Genomic DNA, 20,255 nt, shown 5'->3' with positions numbered 1-20,255 from the left:
CAACTCAATTCTGAAGACTCTGTTGAGCTCCCCTTTCTAATGGCAATTCAATTTCTTCTAAAGTGTGTCAACTCCAAGTTACCAGAATGTCCTAAAGCCCACGATGTCATAAATACATTGAATAGATATGTGCAGGCCTTCTGTTGAGAGCTAAGCAAAACTATAGCCTCTTGTTTCTTTATGTGACAAAAACTTGGGTACCTGTGAAATGCAGCATAACACAGGAGTTCACTTCCTCTCTCGTGTTTATCTCAGAGAGGACCATCCATCTACCATTTGACCTGTTTAAATCCCTTGCAAATCTATGGGCACAGCCCACAGACCTCCTTCCGGTCTCTTGCTCATTCTGAGGCGCTTTTCTGACCTGAGGAGTGTCTTGGTGGGTGAGACACCCTCCCTGTGCTGACCGAGAGTCCAGCTGCAGCTCCAGGTTGGACTGCTGTGGTTCAAACACAACTAGTTTGACTTCATTTCCTGCCACTGTGCTCTCGGTTAAACTCTGGGTCAGTCTTTGAAGAGTTAAGTTTGTATGCATCTATGGAGACTTTTAAACACATTCAAAGGCTCCAGTGATCCTGATACAGGTCACTGCATTGAGGCCTGCGGTCCTCGAAGACATACACACGGCCCCACCCACTGCCGATGCGAATGGCCTCTGGAGCCAGCCAGCCTTCTGTCCCCATCCCTCACCCCATCGTGAAAGATGCTTGAGTGCTACTGACTTTTCCCAGGGACACGCACTCCCAGGCAGTTCATAAACACTTACCAGAAGCTCTGCTTTCTTCCAAAGGAAGATAATCCTCGGTCAGGCTGGTTTTCAGCTCAAGAGCCAGGCCCTCGGGTTCTTTCTTCCCTTTCCAGTCACTGAAGGTGCAACCTTCGCTTTTGGTGAGTAGTGGCCCCCCGGTGACCCTGTCAAACCTCTTCCCGTCTCCAGGAATGTCAGAATCTCTGCTGCAATGCCACCACCTGTGCCCTGAAGCCAGACGCTGTCTGCGCGCACGGACTGTGCTGTGAAAACTGCCGGGTGAGTCCTCCTGCTCCCAAGGTCACCCATGGGTTCTGCAGGTTCAACACCGACGCAGGGCTAGCTACAGGGCAGGGTGATTTCCCAGCGCTCACTGCTGGGGAAACTGTGGTCCTCACCACACAAGCTGGTACTCTCTACCTCCTATTTTTATTATCTTCTAATCTTTGTGTGAAATGCACATTTTAATGCTAAGTCATCTGTAGTAAATAATTTATGAGCTGGAAAGGAATTGGACCAAAAAACTCAGGCTCCCCATTAACTGTTCTGGTCCCGCTGTTGGAGAAAGTCTTTGAGAACCAGTTCCCCCTCTAGCAGGGAGTACTCACATCAGGTCCCTCCGCTCCATCCCAAGAATGTCTGCCTGCTGGCTGAGGTGCTGGGCGGGTTGTTCTCCACGACCTCAGCATCTTGCTCTTGACGACCCCCGACAGAAGGTGCTGGCTGACCCAGCCCAGCCAAGTTGGCAGTTTTAGACTCTGCCATCCTGACTGCATTCGTGTTGGCAGTTCCATCGTTTGTCTCACTGTTCAGAGCTGAGATCTGGCAGAGTCGAAGTCTGAGCTTTTGATTCAGATGTTCCAAGGGTAAAGTTTTATTTCCTTTTAATTAAGCAATTGATCTTGACCTTCTGCTTGCAGGAAACTCCCTCTTAGCCACCCAGGCAGAAGCGCAGTGTTTCCAAAGTGCACTGTGACATTTCACATTCAGCTTAAAGTATCCTTCACCCCTTTCCTGTGATTAGCTCATGGGGATGTTAAAGAAGCTGACACGCCTGGCTTGCAGCTGCTGGTGGTGAAGTCCCTGGAGAGGGGGCTTTGAGGCGGGGCTGGTCACTGGCTCTATAACCTCAGACAAGCCACCCTGAGCCATACGCTCCTCAACATCAAAAAGATGAGGCATCGTTTGCATGGTCCCTTAACATCCTGTGTGGCTCCTCTGGTTTACTACTTCTCTCCCTGCCCCTGTAAAGTCCTACAGACAGGTTTCCAGCTCTATGATTTGATTGCAAAGTAAAATCACTGTTGCAAGTATGCCCTTGGGATGATTTTTGTCATCTTGCCCACAAAAGTGAATGCTTTAAGTGCAAATGTCATCTTAAAACAAGTGATGGTGTTGGTGACCAGAGATCTTGTTCTTAAGAATCGATGGGTCCATCAGGTAGCACCCCACTCCTCCAAGGCCCAGGGGCCAGCGTCCAGCTTGTCTGCTTACCAGGAAAACTTGATGTTGCAGGAAGTTAAAAAGAGCTGCATCTTAGTTGCCCCTACCACCCACAGTGGAAAGGTGAATCCCAGAGGGAGACTGTTTACTTAACGAGCTCTCCCTTCAGTAAAGGGAACTTCCTTTGAAGTCCGCACCCGTCTACATGAGGCTACACGGGGTAGCCCTGCTCCCATCTACCCAGAGTGTTACTGGGACCACTCTTCCCCGTTTCCTGCAGTTAGGTGCTTATAAACTGCCCTCTCCTTGCAGCTGAAGCTGGCGGGAACCGCGTGTAGGGACCCCAGCAATGCCTGCGACCTCCCGGAGTTCTGCACTGGGGCCAGTCCTCACTGCCCAGCCAACGTGTACCTGCACGATGGGCACCCATGCCAGGGGGTGGATGGCTACTGCTACAATGGCATCTGCCAGACCCATGAGCAGCAGTGCGTCACCCTCTGGGGACCAGGTACGTGGCCGCCACCAACCTGGGGGCTGAGGCTGCGAAGCCCGCCCTCTGTTTCCGTGAGCATCCCTCCCAGAGCGTGCTATCGAGAACCTTCCTTCTGTTGGGCTGAAGTGATGGGCTTTGTGGTGCGACCGGGGCCTGCTTGGCGCAGGGCACGCAAAAGTGGGTGCTGTCTGGAGCCCGCCCCAAGGCACAACAGAATGGTCTGGCCAGAGACGTATGAGTACCTTCCGTGTGCCCGTGGGGAGACAGGGCTGAATCAGCCAGGACCGCTGCCCTCAGACGGCTTAACAGGGAGCCGGGCAGACAGGCGGCAGGACATCCCCGCCCACAACCCTGATTGTGTGCCAAGTCCTTCTTGGCGCTTGAATGACAGCCCCAGCCGTGGGCAGAGGGTGCCAGAGAGGATGTCGGTGCAGCCAGGGGGCGAGGGGCGGTGGGGGGGTGGGGCTGCCTCGGGAAGGCCAGAGCCGAGCTGATGCGTGTGTCTGTGATGGGGAAGGATGTTCAGAGGGAGGGCCCAGCGTGGGAGGCCTGGACGCCAGAGGAAGAGCTCGGAGACAGGTGTTCAAGGGCCTTGAATGCCTTTTTGTTCTGAAAGCAGAGGGACAGAGGCATGTGTCCCAGAAAAAAAGCACCCAGGTGGGAAGGTAGCCAGGAAGTGGCCTCTGTGGTCGGGTCCCTGAGAGATGGTTCATCACTTCCTGCCCACGGGCCCCTGGACCTGGGCTCAGCCTGGTTTGCGTAAACCTCCCAGGACAGGACGCCTGAAGTGGAGACAATGACCGCAGCTTTATGGAAGGCAGAAGCTCAGACTCAGAGGCCGGAAGTCATTTCCCAAGGTCGCGAGGCTGGGATTGTGACCGAGTCCAGCCGAGTTCCCGCGCTAGGCCGTCACCCCAAAGAGCCAGGCCTCGAACCCAAGTTCCACAGAAGCTCTAACATTAAACAGATGCTCAGAAGTGAAAGGGGGAAGGCCCTGTCCCCTCTGTGTCTCTGTCCTCCGTTGCCCCATCTTCCGGGGCCAGAGACCCTGGGCCTAGGGCAGGGCGGCCCAGAGCAGGAGCTCGTCACCCCAGGGTTGGCCCCTTGTTCCTGCACCCAGTATTCTGACAGTGAATTCCACAGCGGGTATTTTCCAAGACCGTGTCAGTGATCTTGTCTTTCTTCTGCCCCTTCCCATTGGCTGCAGGGCGGCCTTGGTTCTGGCCAGAGGCCCCAGCTGTGGCAAGGCCTCTGTGGTCAGCCAGGCCCAGGCAGGGGGCCAGGCCAGCTCGGGCTCTGTAGGGGAGAGAGAGCCAACGGGCCTCTGTCCGACTTTGATGGTGGGGTTTGGGGTTTAGGAGTGATGAGGGCAAATAACAGTGACTGAACCTCAGCTTGGGTTTGAAGCATGATGTGGAAGCAATGGCCTGAGTATGGAGGACAGAGCGGACATTGCTTAGGACTGGGGGCTCTCGTGGAGCCCACTACCACCACCCTGCAGCCAAGCCAGTGCTCCTGTGCACCGGGGACCTTCTGAAGGAGAAGAGAGCGCAGCCCGGATGCAGCAACAAGGCATTCACCGTGCCTCCGTTTATCTCGTTCTCTGAAAGTTCTTCCAAGGCCTCAGGCTCCGCTGATGAGCTTCTTGTTCAGTCACCAAGTCACGTCTGACTCTGCGACCCCATGGACTATAGCCTGCCAGGCTTCCCTGTCCTTCATGATCTCCTCGAGTTTGCTCAAACTCATGCCCATCGAGTCGGTGACGCCATCCTACCATCTCATCCTCTGTCACCCCTTTCTCCTCCTGCCTTCAATCTTTCCCAGCATCAGGGGCTTTTCCAGTGAGTCAGCTGATGAACTTGGGTGGGTAGAAAGAGGAAGTGGCGGTACCCGGAGCCTTAGTGCTTGGGCTTTGGAACCTGACCAGCCCCCAGACCTCCTCCCCAGCTGGACAGGAGGGCCTCCAGGCAAGGTAGGACTCACAGCTTCAAACGCTTCCCGATGACAAGCGCTGAGGAGGCACTCACTATCTGCACATCACACGGTTGTACGGGCTCTGAATGGCTGAGTGACCGGACACCTTTTAGCTGAGTGGGGTCACTTTGGGTCAGCGCTGCTTCCCCAGGCCAAACCTTTGTGGCCCGAAGCATCCCTAGTGGCCGTGCCTGCCCAGCCTCTCCCCAGACTCGGTAATCTCCCCGTCTTGAGTTACAGGGGACTTAGTTGCAACGCTCCCTTCCAAGGAGCGTTCTGGGGCCAGAGCACACACAGCACTCGGAGCTGTTGGAGGAAAGCGCGGCCTTGGGTGCCCTGCTGACTTAGAGCATCTGGCCCCAGCTCCAGGGTGAGCTCAGACGGAGCCCCACAGCTCTCTCAGCCCTGCCACTGAGTGACTCAGCTGGCTGCGGGCCTGTGATTCATGGTGACCGAGGCTGGTGTTCATTATCTCATCTGATTAGTCCTTCTTGAGCTGCCTGACCAGGGAGAGAGAGGCGGACAGACTTGACGGCGTGACTCACAGGCTGAGCTTCTCCAGAGCAGAAGCGGTAGGGAGTTACCTGCTTGGACCTGCCACGTCCTTGCGAGCAACGGTGGGGCCTGCGGCCCCAGGGTCCGGGCTGGTCCCTTCTCTCCCCTCCCACTCACCCTGGTGACGGAGGGGGCCCTTGCCCAGCAACGGCGGGCTTCCTCTGAGGGGCATAGCACACAAACTACACATCTCTGACGTCAGAAGCTCCCAGTTCCTGGAAATAACCAGCGTGGGGACTAGGTTGGGAGAGTCCCCCGGGCTGGTGGCTTCTTGGGATCCATCTCTCTTGACCCTCTTAGTACTTGCAGTCATCACACTAACACCCTCAGGAGCACTGAGACTTGGTGCCAGAAGCTTCAGGGGCTCCCTGTACCTGGGGGTTCTTAAAAGGGCCTTCAACCACCCGCTTTGCTAATGAAGGGTGTTCCTCTCCTTATATCAGTGCGACAGCCTAGCTCTCCAGTTCACGGACACCGGGTAAGCTTCCTGTGTCTGCTCTCACAGTGGCTTATGACACCATGCCTTTATCATCTTCTAGTTCCTGGGGTCAGAAGTCCTAAAATGAAGATGCTGGCAGGGCAGTGTTACCTTTGGAGGCTCTGGGGGACCATCTGTTTGCTGGCCTTTTCCAACTTTGAGGGGCTGTCTGCGATTCTTAGCTCGTGGCCCCTTCACCCTCCTTCAAAGCCAGCAGAACAGAATCTTCACATCTCTGTCTCTGTGACTTCCACTTCTGCGGTCAGATCTCTATCTCTGACTTTGATCCTCTGCCTCCCTCTTACAAGAACTCTTGGGATTATAATGGACCATCCAGGTTGCCCGGCATCGTTTCCCATCTCGATTTCTTAATCACATCCTCAAAGTCCCTTCTGCCAAGTTAGGTCGCATAGTCACAGGGTTCAAGGATTAGGACATAAGGCCCTCTTGGGGGTCCAGGGGCATTGAATGGACCACTTTCTAAAAGGGTAACCTTCAGCAGGTTGCTCAGCTCTTGTTCCTCATGTGAAAATGGGGAGAGTAATACGCCTTCTGCGTGGGTATTTTGTTGTCCTCTACTGTAGCTTGTCTATTTCATGTCTATGAATATACTACATGTATAGCGTGCAGTAACTTGCAGCTTGCACAGTGCCTGGGGCTGTGGGGAGGGCCGTGATCTGGTGGGAAAAGAGGAGGGCCTTGGGCTCAGCCTGGGGCAGGGTTGGAGGGAGTGGTGGTTAGAGCAGGAAGGGTCCTAAACAAGGTTGCCCTGGAGTAGTCATTGCCAAGGTAGGAGAGGAAGGGATTTCCTGTGTCCAGAACAGCAGGGGCCAAGGTGCACAGGAACAGGGACCCAGCCCAGGGGAACCGTAGGCTCTTCTGCTTGTCCAGGGCTTGGGCTGTGGCTTGGAGAACAGAGAGCCCTGTCTACCACCATGCACTCTCATTCGATAACTATTCAGCCATGTCCTGCTCTTGTGAGTTGCCGACCAAGAGCCCTGGTTCTGCCAGAGGGACACGCTTCCCACAGCCCCAGTGCGCTCTCGCCTGGGACCTGCAGTAGAGTCAGGATGGGACCGTCACAGTTCCCGGGGCAGAGGTCACTTCCTCAGCTGGGTCCCAGCCCCCTAGCTGCAGCAGGCAGAGAGCAGTATATTGCTGTTACTGTGGTCGGTTTGCATTAACTTTTCATGATTCAGAAGAGGAAAACTTATTGTCAAGCATGCGATGAGTTCAGGATATAGTCTTTCATTTCCCAGCCTTTAGCAAATGCTCTGGGATCGGGACCATGTGTACTTTGGGGTCACTTTCAGCCCCTAGGAAGCCCAGTGACTCAGAAATCTAGGGTACTTGCTCTGCCAGCCCCTGCCGCTGGCATCCCGGTAACTTGGCCAGCATCATCTGTTACATTCAGGAAACAGTCATCAGTTACTCCCCAGATCTGGCTACCTAAACGCTGGCCAGTGGAAGCCCTTCCTCCCAACTAACTAATTCCTTTGAGAGGGACGTTTCTCAATCCAGCCTTATATTTCAATAAAATAATCCTCTTGCAAATCTTTCTACAAACAAAATGATAGAAAATTCAAAACATATGCCTGCAACTCCTAACAAGCAAAGTAATATAGTTTTAGAATACTTTTTGTGAGAGTTGTTCATCTGCTTGCTTTCCTGACGATTATTCAACAATAATTATTGATTATTAATGACTATTAACGTTATTATTGATTATTGATATTATTGATATTGATATCATTATTGATTATTAACGATTATTAACATTAATAATTAACGATTATTCAACAATGGTATCCTTGTCGGCTTGGAATTGACATTTTTTTCCCCCACTGATGCTTCTCCCACAAATCTTGAATCTCAAGACTTTATCAGTTAATGTCAAACACGTAAATGTTACCTGCAGCTCAAACCGGACCTTGTATTTAGCCCTCTGTCCGCTTCAGGCTTAATAGCCACAAAGATTTTCTGTCAATGCGACATGACCTTAAACATTTCCTTCTGAAATACAGCTGGATATGTTTCTTCAGGCAGAAAATTTACTTTTGCCAATGTTGTTTATGTGAAGCACTAGCATGATAACTGAAAACGTTACTTGGAAGTTAATCTTGCAGATAACTGTGTGTGTAGAGCCACAAACAATCTGCATCAAGGAAATCCTGAAATTATCTTAGTTTTATCTATTTTATCACTCACCAGAAAATAGCGTCACCTGATTGATGTGGTGTGAGCTGGTGAGACGATTTTTACGGGCCGGTACCTCTGCAGTGTTTATCTGCAAGGCTGGTTTATTTTTACTTTTTAAATTTATTTTATTTTTGGCTGTGCTGGGTCTTCGCTGTTGTGCAGGCTTTTCTCTAGTTGCTGCGAGCGGGGCTGCTCTCTAGTTGCTGTGCTCGGGCTTCTCATTGTGGTGGCTTCTCTTGTAGCAGAGCGTGGGCTCCAGGGCACACGGGCTTCAGTCCTGTGGCACATGTGCTCGGGAACTGTGGTCCCCGGGCTCTGGAGCACAAGCTCAGCAGTTGTGGTGCGCAGGCTTAGTTGTTCCACGGCATGCGGGATCGTCCCGGACCAGGAGTGGAACCCGTATCTCCCGCACTGGCAGGTGGCTTCTTTACCACCGCACCACCAGGGAAGCCCGGCAGGGCTGGTTTAAATGACTTTATGACAACACACCAGGAACGGTACATTTCCAAACATCCACAGCATCAGGCTACAAGTGGGAAGAAGAGTGATCTTGCCAAGAGTCATACTGTTTAGGAGGCAGGCAAGTCTCTTTTTTGTTCCGTTGTGCAAGAAGGAAATGAGAGAATGTATTTGCTGGGGCTCTGTTTTTCCACGGAGGTGAAGGTCAGTGTGGAGAAGAGAAGCAGAGGGAGGACGGGGAGGACAAGCAGGCTGCGGTCACTTGTGAAGATGCCTTTGTGGAATTAGCAACAGGGGCAGGGATGTTAGTGACCCCAGGGAGGAGGAGCCAACGCAACTGAATTGGGGACCTGTATTTGCATCACGGACTCATTTTAAGGAAATGTTGTTGTTTAGTCGCTAAGTCGTGTCCGACTCTTTTGCGACCCTATGGACTATGGTCCACCACCAGGCTCCTCTGTCCATGGGATTTCCCAGGCAAGAATACTGGAGTGGGTTGCCATTTCCTTCTCCAGAGGATCTTCCCAATCCAGGGATCAAACCGGCATTGGCAGGCAGATTCTTTACCCCTGAGCCACAAGGGAAAACCCTAAAGAAAGATTAGATCACATAAATTGTGGGCTTAATACGAGATGTCATCATCTCTCTTTCAAAAGACATAATGACATAGGAAACTTCCAAATCACAAGTTATATCACTCTGAAGATAAAGGTGGTAATTAAACTCCATCACTTCTTATAGAATGATAAAATGCAGGATGATGTCAAAAATCCTTCTGAAAGGCTAAATTTCATCTTTTGATAATAGCAGAACATCTAAGTGTTCCATTATTAAAAATTCAAAGGCTGTAAATTGATGTAATATAGTAGTGATAAGAAAACCTGTCACTTCTTTTCATGAGACAGATATGAAGTCTCCTGTCTTCATGAAGACAGACGTCTTTACGTGCAGCAACTTTGAAGTCAGATCTGTACCTTTATAACATCTTACTAGCAGATAGACGTCATTTACACATTTTCAATTATTGAGCCCTCTGTCTCTAAGATAAACGCCGGCTGGCTGGTTCCACACTCTTGACTGTCCTTCCTGGTGTCTGCAGGTCCCAGTGGTAAGGGTGCTCAGGAAGTTGTTCTTGGTTTGCGTCTTCTAGTCTGTTTCCTATAATGATGCTTTTTTCAACTGTAGGAGCTGTGTCTACTCCCACTTATTACTGGTGACATGGAGCCCCCTTTCTGGTTTCCTTGCTTATAGAATTCTTTTTAATGTGTCTAAACGTTGAGGGAATGACAGTTTACCTTTCCAGGAAGTAAAATGTCTTTTTGTGACTTTATATCTTCTTTCCTCTTAAGTGAAAAGGATGAAAGTGAAAATCACTCAGTCGTGTCTGACTCTGCGACCCCATGGACTATACAGTCCATGGATTTCTCAGGCCAGAATACTGGAGTTGGGAAGCCTTTCCCCTTCTCCAGGAGATCTTCCCAGCCCAGGAATCGAATCAGGGTCTCCTGCATTGCAGGCGGATTCTTTACCAGCTGAGCCACCAGGGAAGCCCAAGAATACTGGAGTGGGTAGCCTATCCCTTCTCCAGCAGATCTTCCCAACCCAGGCATCAAATCAGGGTCTCCTGCTTTGCAGGTGGATTCTTTACCAACTGAGCTATGAGGGAAGCCAGCATGGTAATACTTCACTTGATGTAAATAAATAAGTGAGGACCCAGACAAGGCAGACCAGGAAACTGTGTTTATTTACCCAAGATGCTTTGTTCTGAGGGAACCACAACTGACTTCCTACAGGGAGTGGGGTAGAGACAGGATGTGCTTTCCCTGAATTGCGTTCCCTCTGGTTTTCATTCATTCATTCTTGGGACACACCTGCTCTGTACAGGCCTGAGGCACCTTTTCAGTCCACAGGGGGGTTTACAGTGAGACCAGAGCCTTCAAACATTGCAAAAGGCAAATGTGATGGATGGAAGGTGGGGACAGCCCTCCAAGGCAAATGAGAGCAGGGGGTCCCCAGGCTCAAGGGAGAGTAGTAATGGGGGAGACCCTAAAGGACACGGCCACGGTCAGCGGTCCCAGGAGCAAAGCAGCCCCGGCCCCTCATCCAGCCGGCTCCAGCACTCAGGTTCCAAGGAAGATGCTGATGCACTGGCTTTGGTCCTGTATCCATCACTGACCTAAACTTATTACTGGTGACATGGAGCAGTCTCAGGGGCCAGACTTGAATCTCATGCCCATGCTTTTGGCATTAGTTGGGAAAATTAGCCCCGCTTGAACCATAAAAAGTGGATTTTCCATAAGAAAAGGGGTTTCCGTTCCTAGAAAAAGGGATATGAGACAATTTCAGAAGTCTCATTTTCTGCAAGTCGTTTTCACAAATCTCTATGGTTGCTCCAAACCAGTGGAGGAAACCGCTCCCCCCGACACAAGAGGTGGGACTGAGCAGTGCCCACCTCTAGCTGGGGGCGTGCTGGCCTCAGGAGGTGGCCCCAAACCTTGTGTGACACTGTCCTATAGCCTGAGATCAGAGGTGAAACAGCAATAGAGTATGCTGTGATCTGGATCAAGTTTCAACTGCTTAGATACTTTTTCATTTAAGTTTCACTTATTAAACTCTTTCGTCTTTTTTTTTTTTTTTTTTTTTTGAACTTTTTATTTTGTGTTGGGGTGCAGCTAACAATGTTGTGATCATTTCATGTGAACAGCTAGGGGGTTCAGACACACATACGCACGGATCCATTTTCCCCCAGAAACCCCCCTCCTCCAGGGCTGCCTCGTAACACTAAGTTAGAGCTTCCTGTGCTATACAGTAGGTCCTTGTTGGTTATCCATTTTAAATACAGTGGTGTGTACATGTCCATCCCAAACTCCCTAGCTATCCTTTCCCTTGGCAACCATCATCTCATTCTCCTAAGTTTGTGAGTCTCTTTCTGGTTTGTCAATAAGTTCATTTGTATCATTTCTTTTTAGATTCCACATAGAAGGGATGTCACATGATATTTATCCTTCTCTGTAAACCCCCTTGTCTTTAAACATCCATGTTTCTCAGGCAAGGCTTCTCATCCCAACGTGGAGACTTCAGGGTAAGAAGTGTTATTCACCTGGATGGAACCAGCGTGATAAATAGGGTTCTGCCCCACCCTCCTCTGACCTCTGTCACTCACCTCCCCCAGCCCCCCCACCCCCCGCTCCATTGAAACAGCAGCAGTTTCAGAGTATTGATGAGATAAAAGTTGAATATTTTCAATCCCTAAGTGCTTGAGGATGGAGATGCGAAAGATCTTGTCCATTGAGTTTGACCACGAACTACCCATCAGAGTGTCCTTGCCCTTAATCCTCCAGATGAAAACCTGGAGTATATGACAGAGGATCAGGTGTAATTCTGGTCTCTGACTTCACAGAGAGATCGCTCTATCCCCAGGTGTCTGTAGCCAATGAAATCACGACCCGCTAGGCATCCAGACTGAGCTTCCTTGGCACGTTGTGGCCAACGGCGTCGGTGCTATGCCCGTTGATGACACGCCCCGCCGATACCTCATCAGCGAGGTGTGTCGTGTCATCTCCTGCTCCCTTGAGTTCTGGAGAAGAGCTGAGATGAGTAAACCTCTTGGAAACAGACAGTGACTAGTTTCTTGCAAGAGCCAGAAAATTAACCTTTAGAACTCTGTGTTGTTGGAGCCACTGGGCAAATTCATCCCAGAGTGGAATAGGTTTTCCAGGTCAAACCCCACCCGGCTTGTTTCTTTATTTTTGGCTGTGCTGGGTCTTCGCTGTTGTGCAGTCTTCTCTAGTTGCTGCGAGCGGGGCTGCTGTCTAGTTGCTGTGCTCGGGCTTCTCATTGTGGTGGCTTCTCTTGTAGCAGAGCGTGGGCTCCAGGGCACACGGGCTTCGGTATGCTGGCAAGCGTGCTCGGTAATCGTGGTCCCCGGGCTCTGGAGCACAAGCTCAGCGGTTGTGATGCACAGGCTTAGTTGTTCCATGGCATGCAGGATCGTCCCGGACCAGGAATGGCTTCTACTCCCTGCCGTGTCCAGCACGATACCTCACAGTGGGGGGTCCAACAAATGGCACGTTGGGGATCCAAAGTGCCCCCATTCGTTTCAACTGTGTCTGTTGGTTTAAGGGCAAGGAAAGGAGTTCCAAGGGAAGACGCTCTGTGTTCCCAGGGTTCAGTGGAATGAAAGGAAATCAAACTCAAGTGTCTTTGCTTGAGGACTCCTGCTGCCTCTTTCAAAATGAGGCAGCAACCTGTGTGCTGATATGAGCTTCTGGAGGGGCAGCCCAGGCTGGCTGGGGCAGCGCCCAGAAAGAGCACAGGACTCAGGGCAGCAGGAACCCCACTCACTGAAACAAGAGAAGAGGAGTTGGGTAGAGGGAACCTGAGATCCCTGTGCTGTGCTCAGTCGTGTCCGACTCTTTGTGACCCCACGGATTGTAGCCCACCAGGCTCCTCTGTCCATGGGATTTCTCCAGGCAAGAATACTGGAGTACGTTGCCATTTCCTTCTCCAGGGAGATCTTCCTGACCCAGGGATCCAGTCTGCATCTCCTGAATCCCTTTCTTTGCAGGCTGATTCTTGACCACTGAGCCATCCTGATATCGACTTTAAAATGCTCCCAACTTAAAAGTTGAAAATTATGCTTTATTCACTGGGAATTTTTAGGACTTTCAACCCTGGGAAGCAACATCTCAAGTAACCCTGAGAAAACTGCTCTGAGGAGGTGAGGAGGGGCATCCAGGTTATATAGAAGTTTTTCAATGAAGGGCAGGTAGTCTGAGCATCAAAAGGTCATTGCTAATTAAAGGAAAGCAAGATATCTCGAGTGGAGGGATTTCGTGCTTTTCTATATAAGGGAATATGTAAGAGGATGGGCTTGCTGAAATCATCCTTGGATATGCACCTCAGCTATCTGGGGAAGATGAGATGGTTGGATGGCATCACTGACTCAATGGACATGAGTTTGAGTAAGCTCCGGGAGTTGGTAATGGACAGGGAAGCCTGGTATGCTGTAGTCCATGGGGTCACAAAGAGTCGGACAGGACTGAGTGATGGACCTGAACTATCTGGGGCCAGCATCCTGTGTTTTCACATCCTGAGTGCCCTGAGGGTTCACCAGCTCAGCATCAGTGACAGCTGCAGTTACTGATGACTAGGACATCCTTTGTTTACTGACGTGGTAAGAAATGTTCCATTTCTCACTGAGCTATGACTGTACTTTTACTTAACATGCAAAGTATGTACAAAACCTCCCAAAATTTCCATCGAGGAGATTCTCTTTCTTCCCTCTCATTTCCCAAGGTGGGGCCAGGAGTTACATACCCAATCATTCAACAGTCTTCACTGGCTTCCTGTGATGGACTAGACCCTGGGGATGACCCTCTGGGAAGGAAACAGGCATGAAGCCCCTACTGACACCATCCTGAACTAGTTTTTGCAACATTACAAATGTAGCTCCCTACATTTGTAGGGTTGCAAACGAGGTCAGCTCCAAGGAGCTCTCCTCTCTTCATGTCTTCTGCCATCTTTAACATCCGGGGTCAGGCCATCTCCTTCGCCACGACTGGTGGCTGTCCTCAGTATAAACAGGCTTACTGAGAGCCTGGGGGTCTCACTGAACCTTCAGGACAGGTGATGTTCTTGTCCTCATTGTACAAAGGGAACAGCGTCTCAGGAGTTCCCCATAACGTGACCGGGGTCTCCTGGTTTGTAGGGTTGACACCAGTTAAGCCCTAGACCTTCCAGCGCTGCAGCACAACCAGTGACTGTAGAAATCAGAAATGAAGAGGCCTTCCAAAAGAAATAAGGACTTGATCAACGTTTGTTTTTGTTTTTCTTAGATCTCGTGAATGCACGAATATAAAACACAGTTTTCCCCAAAGATCAGTCATCAGAGAGAATGGTTTACTTACTGAACTCTTTTTTTAAATATTTATTGTATTGAAATATAGTTGATTCACAGTGTCATGTTAATTTCTGCTGTACAGTGAAGTGATTCAATTATATGTATATTGATGTTCTTTTCATCTTCTTTTGCATCATGATTTATGATAAGATATCAAATACGGTTCACTGTGCTATACAGTATAACCTGTTCTTTATCCATTCTATATGTAATCGTTGGCGTCGGCTAATCCCAAACTCCCGATCCACCCCTACCCCCGCCACACTCCTCCCCGCCGGGTGATGAGAAGTCTGTCCGCTATGCCTGTGAGTCTGTTCCTCTTTTATAGGTAAGTTCGTCTGTGGCATATTTTAGATGTCACACATAAGTGGCATCATCTGGTATCTGCCTTTCTCTTTCTGACTTCATTTAGTATGACCGTCTCTAGGCCCACCACGTCGCTGCAAGTGGCATGACTGCCTTCTTTGTTCTGGCTGAGTACTCCTGACTGCTTAGTCTCTCCATCGCATCTTGACTCTCACAGTCCAGCTGGGCGTCTACACTGGTTCTCGTGAATCATTGCTGGTTTAGGAGGTTCACTGAGATCAGCTGACAACACAGGTTAAGAAAAGACAAGCCCACGTTTATTACGTGTTTAATTACTGTTCCCAAGATGTGACTTCCTGGTTCCACTTTCTTTATTCTGGTAAAGGAACTTTTAAAAGCAACAGAATGGATAATTAGGTTGTGGAGAGCCTAAACACACACCCACTGAGCAAACGGAAAAAGTAAAATCGGAAGACTCACTGTGGGTGAGTGGTCACTTGTGCCTAAAAATAAGATTTCCCGTGACAGCAATACAACAGAATAGAACGGATCAGCGTCAAAATAAACTGCAGATGAAAGGGATGTGCTGTGGGAAACAGAGAGGCTTTTTTAACCATTTTATGGAGCTGTGATTGGCATACAAAAAGCTGTGCATATTTAGTGTGCACACCGTGATGGGTTTGGAGAGAAGCATACACTTTTGAAATCACGCCCACAATCCATGCCGTAAACATATCCACCACCTCCAAACTATTCCTCCCACCCTCTTAATTTACTTTTATGTGTATATGTGTATGTGATGAGAAAACTGAACAGATAAGATTTACTGTCTTAGAAAATTTTTAAATACACAATGCAGTATTAGTAACTATAGTCACCGTGCTGTACAGTCAGCCTCTAGAATGAATTCATTTTGTGTAACTGAAACTTTGTATCCTTGGACTAATAATATCTCCCTCTTGCCTGCTCCCTGCAGCCCCTGGCAATGACCTTTTTACCCTCTGCGTCTATGGTTTCAACTTTTTTGGATTCTGTGATCATGCAGTATTTGTCTTTCTGTATCTGACTTATTTCCCTCAGCATAATGTCCTCCAGGTTCATCCATATTGTCTCAAATGGCAGAGTTTCCTTCTTTTTAAAGCCTGAATAGTATTCGGTTATACATATTTGGGGTTTCCCCAGAGGCTCAGCGGTAAAGAATCTGACTGCAATGCTGGAGCCACCGGAGACATAGGTTCGATGGTTCGATTCCTGGAGAAGGGAATGACTACCCACTCCATCCAGTATTCTTGCCTGGAAAATTCCATGGAGAGAGGAGTCTGGCGGGCTACAGTCCATGGGGTCGCAAAGAGTCAGACGTGTCCAGTTTAGGTAAATGCCTTTTGGAAGGACTTTGGGAGGCCTCTCTTAAATGCTTTTTTTCCCCCCAGAAAACAGAGAACGGGAAATGAGAGGTCCAGGATGGGGTGCTTAGTGCAGAGATCAACTGCTGAACCCATGACTGGTCACAACTGTTACACGGGCTTTGTTTCATTTGTCTGCCTGTTTGTTTGTTGTGTGTTTTAATGGGATGCTGAATATGTCTGATGAGGAATCAGGTTGAAGAAAGATGGACTTTTTAATAATAAGAACAGCATCTGATCCCTGGGAGAAGGGGAGCATTGCCCATCACAACATGGTCATCTTGGAAGGCGATGGAGCCTCCCCAGAGCAGGATACAGAGAAGGGCAGGAGGCAAAACTGGGCTCTGGGAAGTTGGCATCCTGGCAGACGTGAGAGGGAGTGCCCAGATAGGATACCCATGTGGAAAGGAAGGCAGGCCCAGGACACAGCACAGGGCACAGCTTACTCTGAAGGACAAGGCAACTTTGCCTGAATTTCTCACGTAGTCCTCAGCAGATGCCACTATGCAGAGCATTCTAGAGTCCTGTGGAGCTCCCGCAACGCAAACCCCAGGTACATGTTCTCGCTTTCCTTGGCCGGAAGATGTGCTAAAAAGGACCGTTTCCTGAGCTCTCTGGCTCCCACATCCCCCTCTGCTGGGCACTGTCCTACTGTGTGAAAGGACTGGGAGGTTTTACGTCTCATGGCCTCTGAGGGCAGTCTCTGCCTGATCAACATAGGCATTCGTCGAAGCCGGTGCTTGCTCCAACAGGGAGCTTTGTGGGGCTGCAAACGGGGCGTGCGATCTCTGCCTTGCACGTTCTCTCTCTTTCTGTCTGCCCCTCTCATTGCTTCTTCTCATTAGTCATCATTATTCCTTGGAGCCGGCTTTAGCTTGCATTTTTTCGCCAGAATTATGTGGGAGTTGTTCAAGAAAGCAAGCCTCCTTGTTTGACCACAGCCAGCCACTCAGCGCCTTGGTGTGGGGTCGGGTCTGGTCCCAGAGCCGGACCTCACCTCTTGAGAGGTTGCACATGTCATGAGCCTGCAGAGCAGCCCTCCAGAAGAGGGAGTGATGGGACGCAAGCTCTGCTGTGAGCTGAGCAGGCTCAGGCATCAGCTAAGATGCCAGGTGAGACTTCTCGGGACACTGGAGCCCATCTCCCTTTAGAAAGCCAGGAGATTGTTTCGTTTACCAAGTCGTGTGCAACTCTTGCGACCCCATGGACTGTAGCCCACCAGGCTCCTCTGGCCATGGGATTTCCCAGGCAAGAATACTGGAGTGGGTTGCCATTTCCTCCTTCAGGGGATCTTCCCAACCCAGGGATCAAACCCGAGTCTCCTGCTCTGCAGGTAGATTCTTTACCAACTGAACCACCAGGGCTGTTCAAAGAAAACTATCCCAAACACTTGCAGGAGGTGAGAGTGCTGCTTTGCTTCTGTTTCAGGTGCTAAACCTGCCCCTGGGATCTGCTTTGAGAGAGTCAACTCCGCAGGTGACCCTTATGGCAACTGCGGCAAAGATTCCAAGAGCTCCTTTGCCAAGTGCGCGATGAGGTACGGGGGGTCCGTGTCCTGACCACGCCACAACTTTGAACCTCCTAGATCACTTAGGGCTGCTTCCACACTTTCCCTCTTTGAGGACTGTCTGTTCTTGCCTTTCCAGAGACGCCAAGTGTGGAAAAATCCAGTGTCAAGGAGGTGCCAGCCGACCAGTCATTGGTACCAATGCCGTTTCCATAGAAACGAATATCCCCCTGCAGGAAGGAGGCCGGATTCTGTGCCGTGGAACCCACGTGTACTTGGGTGATGACTTGCCGGACCCGGGGCTCGTGCTTGCCGGCACAAAGTGCGCAGATGGAAAAGTAAGCCCGAAATGCTCCCTTGCATCACAAATGTGAGTCTGGAAGGACCCACTGAGAAACGTCCTGTTCGAGACCTGAGTTACAGGGATGGTTTGTTTTTCAAAATCCACTTCTCAGAATGCTGCCTCTAAAATCCAGTTCTTTGCACCTAGAAGGAAAAGAATAAATAAGCAAATCCTAGCTCCTCGTCCGACCATTGAGATGCAGATTTGGGGAAATCGCAGATTTGGGGAAATTGAGCTTGTTTTCTCAGCCCTTCAGTGTTAAGAAGTCTTTTCTACACTCTGGGTGTTATGCGAGTTTCCAGCCAGGAAATTACTCTGGAAGGAAACACAGCAGCGTATTATATTGTTCTTGGAAATGTGGTCTGGGTTTTTGGCACAGTAGGGACTTGTTCTCACCTGGACAGAATGGGAAGTCAGATTTAGTTTCAGAGACCCCCACAGAGGGACAGGAGAGGGGAGGAGATGAGATAAGCTTAAAGCCAAAGGGGGTTCTTTTGGAGACAAGGGGGAAAGGTAGACTGAGATATTTGGGGAGGGAGGTTAGGAATAAAGTGCACAGTGATTAAAAAAAAAAAACAATTGAGATTTTCACAATCTTCCACATTGATTCTTTTCCCCCACTAAAGTTTCTCATCAGACTGAATGATCGCAAGTTAATAATTAACATTTTAGGAAGGAAGATGCTTTGATTAGGGCCCCGTTTTCAAAATGAATATGAAACCATTACTAACAGGAGGTCACAGAGCAGAAAGAAAAGGTTCTGAGCCAGCTCCTGCAGCTGGGTCCCCAGGGCAGGAGTCCCCTCCTCCCCACCCCACCCCCTTCCCTCACAGGCCATCAATGCTTTATCCTTAAGGAAACAGGATGATATGCGAAACACATTATACATTCTGGGTATCTCCTTAATCACACACATTCATTTATATTCAAGTCTTGACATTAGAATGACACCACTTAAACGGTGATTTGAACAACCAAGGCCAGGTGCATCTGAACACTGAAATTCCAAGGACTCAATTTATCAGTGAGCTTTTCACTTCATGTGCAAAATTAAATGTGCTTTCATCTCCTTCCTGCAGAGCTCCAGTTCTTTGAAAGCCATCTTTGAGCCTGGGCCATGCGTTGTGAGGGGGCAGCACCCATCCGCTGTGATTCTGCCTGGGGTCCTGCTGTGCTCATTGCAACCCCAGACAGTTTCTTTTATCAGCAGAAATGTGCCAGTCCCCTTGGCCACGACCCCACCAGCCCTGAGAGCCACTTCAACCAGCACTTCTTTCTCAGGGCATTCATCTTGCCTTAGATAAGCTGCTGGGGTCAGATGGTCAATGTCTCATCGGAAGGTCCTACTTGATTAAAAATACTTCTGTAATCGAAAAATTCGACTTTTCTTCCTTTGACTCCACCAATTTGTAACATTTTATGGGAGATAAAGAGCCTGATCCCATGAGTCTGGACTATATTATGCACCTTTGAAATGAGACTAAATTCTTTCAACCAGCCCAGTATCATTTAGCAAATTACTGCCTCTGCAGAGGCTTGATAAATACAAGGGAAGCGTCTGTTCTCCTCTGTTGAGCATTTCTGTTGATGGTTTATGTCATCAACGATAATGCTTGTCAGTCAGCATTTGGGGAAAGTTCCCATATTTTACTATCTCCCTTGCAAGATTCTCGGACCCTGGGTTCCTGGAGTCTTTGAGTCTCTGTTGGCCCAGGTGAAGGACTAGGCTGTTCTGTTCTCTCCTATATCTTTTAATAGTAGAGAAAAAATGAGGGCAAAAATGCTGCGATATGTAGATTTTGTTGCAAGCTCCAAACAAAAGTCATGAGGAAATCGGTTACCATAATTTCAGAGTTGCCCAAAACCATATAACCTGCCATGAAGATAGAAGACTCCCATGATGTGCACATTGATGTGAGTCTTGGAACGGGCTGAATTTGGAGGTGGACATCAGAACCTATGCCCAGTCTATGCAGAGAGCACCACTCTGCCATGTGCGTTAACTGAAAGATGGTCTTCCTGGAGTTTTTCTTTGCTTTTGCTTTTTGTTTTTTAATTTGTGTTGGAGTACGGTTGATTTCCAAAGTTGTGTTACTTTCAGATGTATAGCAAAATGAATCAGTTACACATATACATAGATCCACCCTTTTTTGATTCTTTTCCCATGTAGGTCATGACAGAGTATTGAGTAGAGTTCCCTGGGCTATATATATGTATATAGTAGGTCCTTATTGTTATTTATTGTATACATCATAGTGTGTAATGTCAAACCCAATGTCCCAATTATCACTCCCCCACCCTTACCCGCTGGTAACCATAAGCTTGTTTTCTACATATCTGTGACTCTTATTTCTTTCTGGTAGGTAAAGTCATCTTTACCTTTTTCTTTAGTTTCCACATATAAGTGATATCGCATGATATCTGTCTTTCCCTGTCTGACTTCAC

The 20,255-nt window shown here is 49.2% G+C and overlaps 1 protein-coding gene across 1 annotated transcript in view; it reads left to right on the top strand.

Moving 5' to 3' along the window:
- ADAM12 (ADAM metallopeptidase domain 12) overlaps positions 1-20,255 on the top strand; it is a 394,035-nt gene that overhangs the window by 333,207 nt on the left and 40,573 nt on the right. Inside the window, exons 13-16 of the mRNA XM_070781066.1 lie at positions 938-1,027; positions 2,504-2,699; positions 17,389-17,497; positions 17,607-17,805. Of these exons, the coding sequence (XP_070637167.1) occupies positions 938-1,027; positions 2,504-2,699; positions 17,389-17,497; positions 17,607-17,805 (594 nt within the window). The remainder of the gene's footprint in view (positions 1-937; positions 1,028-2,503; positions 2,700-17,388; positions 17,498-17,606; positions 17,806-20,255) is intronic.

This window comes from Bos indicus, chromosome 26, assembly GCF_029378745.1.
Source record: "Bos indicus isolate NIAB-ARS_2022 breed Sahiwal x Tharparkar chromosome 26, NIAB-ARS_B.indTharparkar_mat_pri_1.0, whole genome shotgun sequence".
Lineage (NCBI taxonomy): Eukaryota > Metazoa > Chordata > Mammalia > Artiodactyla > Bovidae > Bos > Bos indicus.
The sequence above is the reverse complement of the archived record's forward strand: the minus strand, read 5'-3'. Positions and strand labels throughout refer to the sequence as shown.